Source organism: Natrix helvetica (assembly GCF_964273705.1).
Source record: "Natrix helvetica genome assembly, chromosome: 1".
NCBI classification, from domain to species: Eukaryota; Metazoa; Chordata; class Lepidosauria; order Squamata; family Natricidae; genus Natrix; species Natrix helvetica.
Window position 1 is genome coordinate 10606375 of NC_138548.1, and position 12941 is coordinate 10619315.

The following is a 12941-nucleotide window of genomic DNA, read 5'->3' on the forward strand; positions in this document are numbered from 1 at the left end:
ACAGGCAAATTCTGCTGACTGTCAGCAGTTCGATCCTGTCTGGCTAAAGATTGACTCAGCCTTCCATCCTTCGGTAAAATGAGGACCCAGATTGTTGGGAGCAAGAGGCTGACTCTCTAAACCACTTAGAGAGGCCTGCAAAGCACAGTGAAGTGGTATCTGTCTTAAGTGCTAGATGAACTTCCTGTATTTTCCCAGTCTTGTGTACATCCGTCCCCCAATAACTAACTCCCAGACCTAGCAAAGAAATCTGCTGCCAAGGCTTGCTCATGACGGATGAGAGTTTATAGGCGGGAGTGTTTGCTTGATCAACCTCTCCTCTGACCCCTCTTTGAACTGATCGTGATCTACTGGCTTTTCTGATATCCCTTTGCAGTTGCTCCTAATGTGCTGCCCTATAAGAAGACGGAGCACGGAAACGAAGGAGACGCCATAATGCTGAGTTGCAAAAGCAATTCTTACCCTTATGTTACCGAGTGGACTTGGTACAAGGTGGTAGACCAGGTGCCTCAGGTGAGTGCCTTTCCTGCCACGAACCCAGGATTCCCCTCTCTTCCTCCCCAGTAGGTGTCCCGGCTGCCTAGGGAGAAACCATGTTAAGAGTCATCCTTTCCAGTTGGGGGTCTTGCGTCACAGAAGGCATATTGAAGAGAGATTAACATGTTTGCTTGTAAAAAGAAAAACCCATTTGAAACCAGGGAGTTCTCAACTTACAGCCATTCACATGCAGTGGTAATACCACTTTATAAGGCCTTGGTAAGGCCACACTTGGAATACTGCATTCAGTTTTGGTTGCCACGATGTAGAAAAGATGTGGAGACTCTAGAAAGAGTGCAGAGAAGAGCAACAAAGAGGATTAGGGGACTGGAGACTAAAACATATGAAGAACGGTTGCAGGAACTGGGTATGTCTAGCTTAAGAGAAAGAAGGACTAGGGGAGACATGATAGCAGTCTTCCAATATCTCAGGGGTTGCCACAAAGAAGAGGGAGTCAAACTATTCTCCAAGGCACCTGAGGGTAGAACAAGAAGCAATGGGTGGAAACTAATCAAGGAGAGAAGCAACTTAGAACCAAAGAGAAATTTCCTGACAGAACAATTGCGGTGCTCTGAGGTCATGTGATCATCTTTTGCCACCTTCTGACAAGCAGAGTCAATGATTCATTTAACAACAGTGTTACTAATTCAACAACTGCAGTGATCCACTTAACAACTGTGGCAAAAAGTTATCAAACGGGGCAAAACTCACTTAACTGTCTTGCTTAGCAATGGAAATTTGAGGTTCAACTGTGGTCATAAGCCAAGGGCTACCTGCATATAGCCATTTTTCATCAATACATTCCAAAAACAGAATTAAACCAAAAGTTAAAAAAAGGTGGAGGGCCACAAACTGCTCCCATGGTTTACATGTCACAAACCTCAACACAAGCCACATGGTTTGCATGCCAGAAGCCACCTCCCATGGTGGCATGTCGCTTTTGCACCCCTATGCCAGTTGACACTCTTTCAGAAGGCCTGAGGGGTGAGGGGCAAAAATATATTTATCAAATGTATATGCTCACCTGAGGTAAGAGACTGAGCTGGATGAGGTGGTGATCAGATTAGTCACAAGGAAGCTTCCTCAGTCGGGTTTTCCATTTTGGTGTCCCAAATTGCATTGGACGTTGTGTGGAAATGGTTCCTTTTGACACTATGAGTCATCTTCAAGAATATAGGTAGTGTGGCCCACCAGCAGAGCTGGTAGCAGATTCGGAGAGAGAGGTGGTTGGGGAGGAACATGGGCCAGTCCTGGAGTCTGGGGAAGGCTCTGATGAGGGCTCTGTGTCAGAGGCAGAGAGGGGGCCAGAGCCGTCTTGACAGTTATCAGCTGCCTTCGGAGTCAGACATCAGTGAGGCAGATGAACAGCTGGAGCCTGTTCCCAGTGTGCGCATGCACAGAGTTGCCAAATGAAGGGAACATCTAAAGAACGGGGGTCAATGTGAGAGTAAGGCCACAGGTGGACGATGAATGGCCCCTCCCAGAGGAAATGAAAGGAGCGAAAGGGGAGGGGAGTTTGCAGGAGACAATTAGTTGGCTTAATTGGTTTGTGACTCTCCAAGACTCCTTGCCAGGTTTTGCAGATCTCAGTCTGACAGCTCTCCAAGCTAGATAAGGTCTGTGACTGTAAATCCTCCCTTGAAAGACTTTGCTGGATGAGAATGAACAGAATTCACAGTCAATTAATAAAAGGGATTTTTGTTGGGACAAGGAGTCTGCTTTGTGGTTTGAGGGAAGCCTAGTGAGAACAGGTAGTCCTCAACTTACAGCAGTTCATTTAGTGACCAGTGTTACAAAAGCGCTGAAAAATCTGCAACATCCCTGCGGTCATGTGATTCAGGCAACCGGTTCATACCGCTGCCATGTCCCACGATCATCTGAGTCCCCTTTTGCAACCTCCTGACAAGCAGTCAATGGGAAAGCCAGATTCACTTAATGACTGACGTAACAATTGGAGTGATTCTCTTAAACGGTGGTGCCAAGAAAGGTCGTAAAGTGGGGCACAACTCACTTAACAACTGTCTGTCTTAATGACATAAATTTTGGGCTCGACTGTGGTCATGGGTGGAGGACTTACCTGTCGTTCTTTCTTCTCCTCCAGCCTATTGCCAATGGCACCGATGAAAGATTCTACATCCGATCCAATGGCAGCAGGACAGATCTTCGGATCATTTCTTTGCACCTGGAGAAGGACCCCGGGAGTTACGTGTGCAACGGCACCAATGAAATAGGCGAGGGGAGTGCGGAGGTGACCCTGAGGGTGCGGAGCCGGCTGGCTGCTCTGTGGCCATTCCTGGGGATTGTAGCGGAGGTGCTGGTCCTGGTCACCATAATCTTCATCTACGAGAAGAGGAGAAAGCCCAACGATGTTCCTGAGGGTAAGGTGCTGGAATGGGCAAGGGGGAGGAGATTAATAATAATCATACTATTACCATAATATTATATTATAATACAGTGGTGGGTTTCAAATTTTTTTAGAACCTATTCTGTGGGTGTGTCCTATTCTGTGGGCGTGGCTTGGCAGTCATGTGGCCGGGCGGGTATGGCCATCACTCACTGACATCACTCATGCACACTCAGTTACATGACACCCCCCCCCCCCAAGCCATGTGGCAAAAACTTTTGGGATTCCTATGAAGGGGGGCGGGGAGAGGGGAAAATCTCCCAAAAATAGACAACTGGAGGATTAAGGGCCAAAATTAGAGAGATCGGAGGAGGCAGGACAGAGGGGAATCCAGTAGAAAGCTATCACACGCTGGGGAAAGAACCTTGGGAGATCGGAGGAGGCAGGACAGAGGGGAATCCAGGACAAAGCTATCACATGTTGGGAGATCGGAGGACAGAGGGGAATCCAGGAGAAAACTCCTGAGCTTGCCGCTGCTGTCTGGTGGATTGTGCCGCTGGACCTCTCCATGCTTCTCAGTTCATCACCTCCACTCCCAGGTATGGGACTTGACACCGAATTGGGCTAGGATAGGGCGGGCGGGCGGGCGGAGGGGCGAGCGAGCAACAGGGCCGGGACAGGCGTTCTGGAAGTTACTTCCTGGTCCACAAGTCGAACCTCCTCTCACCGGAATTCTGGCTGGGGAATTCTGGGAGTTGAAGTCCACAAGTCTTAAAGTTCCCAAGTTGGACACCCCTGCCTTAAGACAACAGCCCCCAAGCTTTTGGGCCGCGGGCCGGAGGGGGCACGATTTCGTGTGCTGCCTGTATCCTGCGGATGGGGCTTCTCTTGTTTGCGCAGCTCAGTTTCTGGCATGCCGCGGCCCAGTGCCAGTCTGTGGGCCGGGGACTAGGGACCCCTGCCTTAAGAGGCTCCTACAGGTTCTCCCACCTCCAAGCTGGCTTTGCGAGGGACTCCGGTTGCCTAATTATGCTAAACTTGGCTTGGATTCCACACCATTGGAGTGAAAAGGAACATTAATCTCACTCAGATCGTGGCAGCTGCAGTGGTGTTAGGCACCGTGGAAACATTGCTGAGTGAGACTTTATCTGCTCCCCTTGTTCCTTGCCTCTATGGGGTGGAAAAACAACAACCCTGCTGCATAAATCAACTGGTAGGAATGTTTTTAAGTCCCTGGAGAAGTCTCTCAGCCAATGTCAGCCTTCTCATTTCACTGCCATCAGCATCTAACATTTTGATTTGTTTCTTCTGTGAAGGAATATTCTTGTCACTGTTTTCCCCCTCCACTTGTTTGCATTATTTAAAAATATTTTCCTTTAAATACCTGAGATGCCTAAATGCTTCTGTCTAAATAATGAATTCAGCATCCCTTCCTGTGCCACCCCCCCTACTCTTCTTTCCTTTTAAAACCATGCTTTTCTTTGCTGTGGAGATTTAAATCATTGTTCTTTATATTTTTCTTGGTAAGCAGCAAGATATTCCTGGCTTTCTTCACCCTTATAAACTTAGTTAAAACCCTGCTTCATTTGTACATGGTGTGTGCAGCAATTCTTTGAATTGAGTGAAGGGAAAGGGAAAATCTTAAGAGCAGGGGTGGGGAACTATGACCCCTTTAGGACTTGTGGACTTTAACTCCCAGTATTCCTCAGCCAACAAGAATGGCTGCCTCAGGAATTCTGGGAGTTGAAGTCCAGAAATCATAAGGACACCATAGTTCCCTACTTCTGTCTTACAGCAGGGATCCCCAACCCCCAGGCTGCAGTCCACTACTGGGTTATGACCCATTTGGAACCGGGCAGCTCGAGCGTGCAAACACCTGCCACTCACATAAAACCATCCCCTCTTCCCATCCCCCACGTCGGGCTGGACCACCAAGCCAGAAGGTTAGGGACCACTGTCTTTTTTGAAAAAAAAATTTTTTTTTTGAATAGACAAACAAACAAAACACAACAAGCACCATAAAAACATATTCCATTACAAATTATAAAAAGTGTGTCAATTGGTTACAAAGAACTTTCGCGCATCCCTTCCACAGTTGTCATCACCTATAATCCATATCAAATTATATATTTTACATCAAATATGTTTATATATATTAGTATCATCATATCTCATCCTTCATATGACTATAGTTGTTTTAACATCCGTTTATAACAAATATTCCAAAATTCAAAGCGAAACCACATAATGGCATTCCATTGTCTATTTTCAATATCATCCAACAACATTCTATCTTTGTGAAACATTCTATGTTTGATAACAAAGTTTCTAAACCTCCTTTCTTAATCACTGTTTACAATTTATATCCAAATTCAATATTATAGGCTTTCATACATAACTAAGTTTCAAAACTTCCTTTCATGGTCACCATTTAAAATGTATACCAAATTTCCTCTTGTCGAACCAATACATATGTATACATTATATCATTATCAATTATCTATCTAGCTATATCCATTAACACTTCATTTTTAACATAATGCTCTAATTTTAACTATTTAGCTAGTATTTTGTTAATAGTTTTCATATCTCAACCGGTGTCTTTCCAGTAGTAGTACAATCTTATTTCGTTTGCCTTATGTGGGATTAAGCTTCTGGTTATTTCCTTAATCAACTTTGTGTGGACTTCTCTTCGCACCTTGTTGCTTGTTGCATGTCTTATAAATTCTCGAAACCCTCCATCAGCTTCTTTAATCAGCTTATCTTTGGTTATCAGTAGTGCTTTTGTCAAAGTTCCTCTCCTTAAATCCATCAATTCTTCTCTTTTTTTTTCTCCTTCTATACCTTGAAATCTGGGGTAGAGCTCCTTTCCATCTCTCTTCCCTTTCCATGTTCCATTCTTTCCATTTCCAACCACGTTCAGATCACTGTCAATATCCACAGTTATCTTGCCTCTTTGTTCATTTTTCCCTTGGGTTTTTGAGACTCTAACCTCCACTTTTTCCATTAGCTGGCTATCTTCAATTTCATCACATTTTTCTATGTTACCATCTATATTTTCCAATTTCTTCTCAGTTCTCTCTGATGTTTCTAATAATTTTTGAATTTCAAACATAATCTGTTGTAATGTTATGGTTTCTTCTTGGTATTGTGTCATTGTCTAATTTATAAACACTGCCACTCTAGTTGGAAAACAAAGCTTCGTTTTTCACTTCTCTCTCACTGCCAAAGAGACATCCAAAGGGCACCCGCATAAACAACCCATTTTATCTCTTTGCAAGCCAAAACCTTTGAAGTGCAAGGTCAAAATTATCAAAGAAAAGAGAGAGAAAAATATTTCCGGAACTCAGCCTCCAACCTCCAAGTGGCAGTGTAACTTCTTTTCCTTCTGATGTTACTGCTCTCTTTATATTCCTTTTATATCTTCTTTATATTCCAAACTTAAAAGAAACAAGGCTCTTAAATGGGACAAAAAAAAAAGAAAAAAGCCATCCAAGCCAGTATTGTGAACGTAAAAAAAAAAAGATTTAATCCATAGGTTAAAAAAAAAAGTAGAAGAAGAAAAGCCAATACTTTCACTTTAAAAAGTAGGAAGTGTTTGCAAAACTTCCATCCATAGAAGACAATTAAAAAAAAGGATAACACACAAATTCGCCGCTTATTTTCTTTTCTTTTCTTTACAAGTTTAATTTGGTTTTAATCTTTTTTGGACAGTCTCTTTTGTAAAAATAAAATTTCCTCACCAGATGGACACACTTTCTCTTTCCGCTTTCCTCCGATTGCGGAGCTGTCCCGACTTCAGTAGCTTGGGGCTGCGCTTCTATCACCGGCTAGAAGAGATTCTCTTGAATCAATCAGGGACTTTGTGATGGGGGACCGCTGTCTTAAGAGGATAGGAAGGTTTTTCGATTGGCTTAAAACAGTTTTTCTCAACTTTAGGTGCTTAAAGTTGTCTGGACTTCATCTCCCAGAATTCCCCAACCAGCATGGTGGCTGGGGAGTTCTGGGAGTTGAAGTCCAGACAGCTTAAAAGTACATAAGGTTGAGTAACTCTGGCTTAAAAGCTTGTAAATATGGCGTACTTGCTGCCATTAACTTTGAATTCAATTCTTTCTTGCTGCTGCATGTTAATCCTTTGTGGTAAGTGGAAGAAGTCCAAACTAAAGCCACCCCTTTCCCTGGTTGTCTTGTCATCTGTATATGATCGTAGTACCCGTGTGCTAGTTTGTCTAGTGCTGAAGACACCTGGCTAGAAACTGGGAGACCATGAGTTCTAGTCCCACCTTAGGCGCAAAAAGCAGCTGGGTGACTTTGGGCCAATCACCAGGTGACTGTGAGTTCCTGGTCTCACATTAGGTAGGAAAGCCAGCTGGGTGAGTTTGGGCCAGTCCCTCTCTCTCAGTCCAAGCCACCTCATAGGGTTGTTGTGGGGAAAACAGAATGTATAAAAATGAGTGTGGGATGTAAATAAATGAAGGTAGACATGTGAGTGTGGTGGAGTCTGTTCCTCTATAGTAACAGTGTTAAAAGCTGGGGATTTTTTTGACAAATAGGGGATAGATGGGATGATAGATAGATAGATGATAGATAGATAGATAGATGATAGATAGATAGATAGATAGATAGATAGATAGATAGATAGATGATAGATAGATAGATAGATAGATGATAGATAGATAGATAGATAGATAGATGATAGAATAAAGGAACAATTACTATCAATAGATCGTAGAAAGTGATTGTTAGATGATTAGGTAGATAGATAGATGGATGGATAGCTGATAGATAGATAGATAGATAGATAGATAGATAGATAGATAGATAGATAGATAGATGATAGATAGATGATAGATAGATAGATGATATAGATGATATAGATGATAGATGATAGATAGATGATAGATAGATAGATAGATAGATGATAGATAGATAGAAAAAGAAAGAAAGAAAGAAAGAAAGAAAGAAAGAAAGAAAGAAAGAAGATCATTTGGGATGAAGGAGGTTAACTGCCCGAAGCCCTTCTCTGCAGAAACTGAGCAGTTTAGAAATAGGAAATATAAATAAATGCATAAATAAATGTGACAAAGTATGATTTGCCTATTCACCGAAATCCTTTTGCTGACTTCTGTCTTTCTTCTTTTCCTCTCCTCTTCCTTTGCTCAAAGATGACGATGGCGGCTCTGCACCCCTGTAAGTATAAAGAACCGTCCCGTCCCCCCCTTCCTGGTAAATCGCCTCCTGAGGCCACTTGTGGGTGGGAAATTAGACAACCAGCTGGATGCGCCCAACTGCAATGACCCGAGCAGGCACGAAGGGAGCTGCCCCCTGCCTGACAGAAGCAGAGTTAAGCCAGATTAATGGCTGGCTGGGGAATTCTAGGAGTTGAAGTCCACACGCGGTCTTCAAGCGGCCAAGGCTGAGAAAGACCAGTTCAAATTGTCTGTCTTGAAATCTCAGCATAGCTCACAGCTGGTTGGGAAATTCTGGGGACTAAAGTCCACATATCTCCCAAGTTGTCAAGGTGGAGAGACACTGGCTTTAACTTTGAGGGATATGTGGCTGCCTGATGTCTCTGATCAGAGGGGTATGTGACAGGGAGAGCTTTCTAATTGTGTGTGTGTGTGTGTGTGTATGTATCAAGTATCAGCATGGGTGTTGTGGCCCTTTGTCTGCCAGTAGAGATAGCTGTAGAGTCAGACGAGGAGGAGGTGGAAGGGTTGCCTGGGCCACCTTTGGAAGGCTCTGATAAGGAAACCGCCTGGGGCCTTCTGTCCTCCCACAAGTGGGGAGGCAGCTGTCTTCGGGGCCTGAGCTCAGTGAGTGGGAGGAACAGATGGAGCCCATCTCAGATGCACATATGCATAGAGAGGAAAGGAGAGGAGAACAGTGGAAAGCAATAAGCCGGCTCTCAGGGAAAAGCAGACGTAGACGCTAGCCAGCCCCACCCTGGCTGGGAAATAAATAGGAGTTTGAGAGTAGCCAGTTTTCGCAAACAACCATTCGTTTTTGTAGTATACATCAAGCAATTGGGATTTTTTGGCTTTGTTGGGACTAATTACATTTGATTTTTTGTTTATCCCTGTAAATAAAAGACCATTACTGCCCTGTTATAAAAAAAAGGGGGGGGTTGTTTAACTCGGAAGTAAACATTTTACCACTGCTGGCGAAGGCTCGGTCAGAACAGTAGGTCCTAGACGCTGCGTACTTGCTGGCCTAGTTTAGAGTTTGACACAGATCTTCCTTAAGGTCTGGAACTGACCGACTTTTCCTCTTGGTTCCCAGGAAAGGCAACACTGCAAACAACACGGACAAGAATGTGCGCCAGAGGAATGCAAATTAAGCCTGCAGCAAGGTAGGATTTCTGGGAGGGCTGAGCCACGGCAGGGGAAGCCCCCCCCCCCCCAAAGATGCCCCGGTTTCATCCGCTGTCCAGAGATGAAAAGAAAAGCCATTCTTGAAATTCTGGATTTGCTTTAAGACAGGGGTGTCCAAACTTGGGAACTTTAAGACTTGTGGACTTCAATTCCCAGAATTCCCCAGCCAGCCATGCTGGCTGGGGAATTCTGGGAATTGAAGTCCACAAGTCTTAAAGTTCCCAAGTTTGGACACCCCTGCTTTAAGAAAATGACAGTAACAGAGAAGGGAGTCGGCCTCTTCTTGGTCAGGGAATGTCATCGTCCTGACTGGTCACGACACAAGAATTAATCAGTGGGATAGCTTTCCCCCAGATGTTGTGGGTGCTCCCATTACCACTCAAGCAACCATTGGGCAACCATTTGAACAGGGGGTTGGACTAGAAGACGTCTGGAGCCCTTTCCAATCCTCTTTATCCACACATGCACCCAGCCTTCTGCGCATGCGCTTTGGCTTGAAAACATGCCTAAATGGGAGGTGATAGAGCTGGGGTAGGTGGGCAGAGCCACCAGCGATTTCCACTTCCAGTTCGGGCAAACCGGTCTGAACCGCCAGAGTACCATCTCTGTTCATTACCCAACTAGGTAACATCACCAGTGTTAAAAAAGAGAATGGGTTTTGTTCTGTTTGTATATGACTGTTCTGAGCAAGGCTTCCCTAGAGCATGAAGCCAACTCCTGGTCCTGACAAAAACCTATTTTATTAATTGACTGTGAATTCTGCTCCTTCACATCCAGCAAAGTCTTTCAAGGGAGGATTCACAGTCGCACAGACCTTCTCTGGCTTGGAGAGCTGCCAGGCCGAGATCTGCAAAACTTGGCCAGGAGTCTCGGAGAGTCACGAAGCAATTAAGCGAACTAATTGTCTCCTGCAAACTCCACTCTCCTTTTGCTCCTCTTTTATTCCCTATGGGAGGGCCATTCACTGTCCACCTGTGGCCTTACTCCCAAGTCGACCCCTGTTCTTTAACTGTTCCCTTCGTCTGGCCACTCTGCGCATGCACACACTGGGAACAGGCTCCAGCTGTTCTTCTGCCCCACTGATGTCTGACTCCGAAGGCAGCTGATAACTGTCAGACCGCCCTGGCCCCTTCTCTGCTGCAGAGCCTTCGTCAGAGCCTTCCCCAGGCTCCAGGACTGGCCCATGTTCCTCCCCAACCTGCTTGTAGTCCAACTCTGCTACCAGCTCTGTGACGGGCCACAACAATAGTGTGATGCATTGATCCCATAATCGGTGCTACCCAAAACCTCTCCATGTAAGAGAGTGGTCACCATTCAATATTTTTAAATCTCTTTTCTCCCAATCGACTTCCTTTAGTGCATATGAAGTCTCGCATACTTCCCAGCTGGCATTCTTTTCATGCTGTGCTTTGAAGTCATCCTTGGCTGGGGTTGAGATATTTGGATTTGCCCTTACTCTGGGTGTGGGTGGGTGTAAACACCAACAATACAATGTGTTAGTTGAGCCTAATTCTCTCTATTCTCTCTCTCTCTCTCTCTCTCTCTCTTTCTCTTTCTCTTTCTCTCTCAGGTGACATGTGAGACCTAAGCAGACGGCTTAGATGATGTTTCTTCTGACACTTTCCTGCTGTAAAACCAAGAATATTTCTAGAACATCCTTGCATCCTTTTTTAAAAAAAAAAGGAAAACAGAAAATCAGTGAGAGATCTTTTAGCCTTTTACGTTTTAACCACATATAAAGCTTTTTCTCCTCCTCCTCACTGCTGAATCTTGAGAGTTGGGGAAAGGAAAATGGAAGGCACGGGGAAATTACATTTCAAGAAAATGTTGCCAGTTAAGTTTAAGAAAAGAACCCTCATCCCTGACTCAAGAATGTCCTGTTCTCTCTTCTATCTTTCTCTTTTTTTTAGTAGCAAACCATAGGGGGAGTTATTAAATTAGTCCCACTGGAATGATGTGGTAGCGCGAAGCAATCCAGAGTTTTAAGTCACCTTCAACTTTAGGAAGGGCAATGCTTCAGCCCTGAATAGGTTCGGCCAGTAGAAGAGCTCCCCTCCCCTTCTCTTCCTCACTTGGTCTCCCTGGACCAGAAACCCCCCAATCTTCTCCAAATTTAGGAGCGAAGATACTACGAAACAAGGGGTTGCGCACTGCTTGTGTGTCAGTGTGCTTGTGTTTGGCTTCTCGAAGCCCAGAAGCCGCCTTTTGCCATTCCTCTCTCCAGCCACTTGAGCCCTTTGGGGATCTCCTGAGCGTCTTGTGCGCTCAGACGCACACACACACACACACACACACACACACAACAATGGTGCCATAATTGCTCAGAAGACAAAGACAAGGACAGTGACTTTTCTCCTGCCCCCCCACCCCACCCCTTACCTCGGTGACATCCGAGCATCAAGCCAGAAGGGAGGTGAGAGTCCGAAGCTCCTTATGTTATGTAGAGTTGTCTTTCCAGCTTATCTGGTGATGTGTCCTTTCAGTCGCGTGACATTTGAGTTCGCAATTAATCGCAGAGGCCGAAAGACGAGCCAGGACATAACTCTGTAAGTCTCACGCAGCTCCTCCATCTTGTCCCGTTGGCCTTTGCCAAGGCGGAGAATGTTCTTACGGCTTGTCGGGCTAACCCTTGTTTTTGGTTATGTTGGAAGAGGTTATTGTTTTAAATAAGCCAAGCTTTTTCTCAATAAAACAAGACTCGGTTGTTTTGGTTTCTTTCCCTATTCTTGTTTCTCTCTTCTTTTTTCTTTTTTGGGAGTGCTGACCGGGGAATTCTGGGAGTTGAAGTCCAAGCGTCTTAAAAGTTGACAATGTTGGGAAATGCTACTCAAAAGGGTTAACCTTGCAAACAGGTGAGGCTGAGGCGGAGGTTGATAAGGAGGGGCAGGCAAAGGAAGGAGGAAGTATTGAGTTGCTGCTGTATATGGGGACCCTTAAAGGTATAGGTCAGGGGTGTCCAAACTTTTTGCAAGGAGGGCCAGATTTGGTGAGGTGAAAATGTGTGGGGCCGATCATTCAGCCTGACATTCTTTGAACCCTTAACATTAAATGCGAATTAACTACCGTATTTTTTGGAGTATAAGACGCACCAAGATTTTGAAGAGGCAAATTAAAAAAAAAGTTTTTGCACTCTCCCACGAAAATAGGCCTTTTTTTAAAAGGGCATGAATAGCCTTTAAGAGGCTTCTAGAGTGCTCCTGGAGGCTGGAGAGGGCAAAGTTGAGCAAAAAATGGCCCGTTTTTTGCTCATTTATGCCCTCCACAGCCCCCAGGAACACTCTGAAAACCTCCTAAAGGCTATGCACAGCCATTTTGGTGAAGGGGACAGAGTTTTGGGAGGCAAAAAATGCTGTATTCAGTGTATAAGATGCACCCAGATTTTTAGCCTCTTTTTTGAGGGGGAAAAGATGCATCTTTATACTTCGAAAAATATGGTATTTTATGAAAGACTAAACAAATAACTCCAGTGGGGAGAAGAGGCTGCGGGCCGCTTGAAATTTGAAAAAGGGCCACATTTGGCCCCCGGGCCGCACTTTGGACATGCCTGGTATAGGTAGTCCTCTGCTTACGACCACAATTGAGCCCAACATTTCTGTTAAGTGAGGCATTTGTTAGGTGAGTTTTACCCCCGTTTTACGACCTTTCTTGCCACGGTTGTTAAGTGAATCACTGCAGCTGAGAAGTTA

At 44.8% G+C, this 12941-nt stretch overlaps 1 protein-coding gene across 1 annotated transcript in view; it reads left to right on the top strand.

Annotated features, from left to right (window-relative positions):
* Window positions 1-11978, top strand: part of BSG (basigin (Ok blood group)) — a 36489-nt gene extending 24511 nt beyond the window's left edge. Inside the window, exons 4-8 of the mRNA XM_081935738.1 lie at window positions 377-513; window positions 2639-2915; window positions 8047-8071; window positions 9164-9233; window positions 10826-11978. Of these exons, the coding sequence (XP_081791864.1) occupies window positions 377-513; window positions 2639-2915; window positions 8047-8071; window positions 9164-9221 (497 nt within the window). The 3' untranslated portion in view covers window positions 9222-9233; window positions 10826-11978. The remainder of the gene's footprint in view (window positions 1-376; window positions 514-2638; window positions 2916-8046; window positions 8072-9163; window positions 9234-10825) is intronic.
* The last annotated feature ends 963 nt before the right edge of the window (window positions 11979-12941 follow it).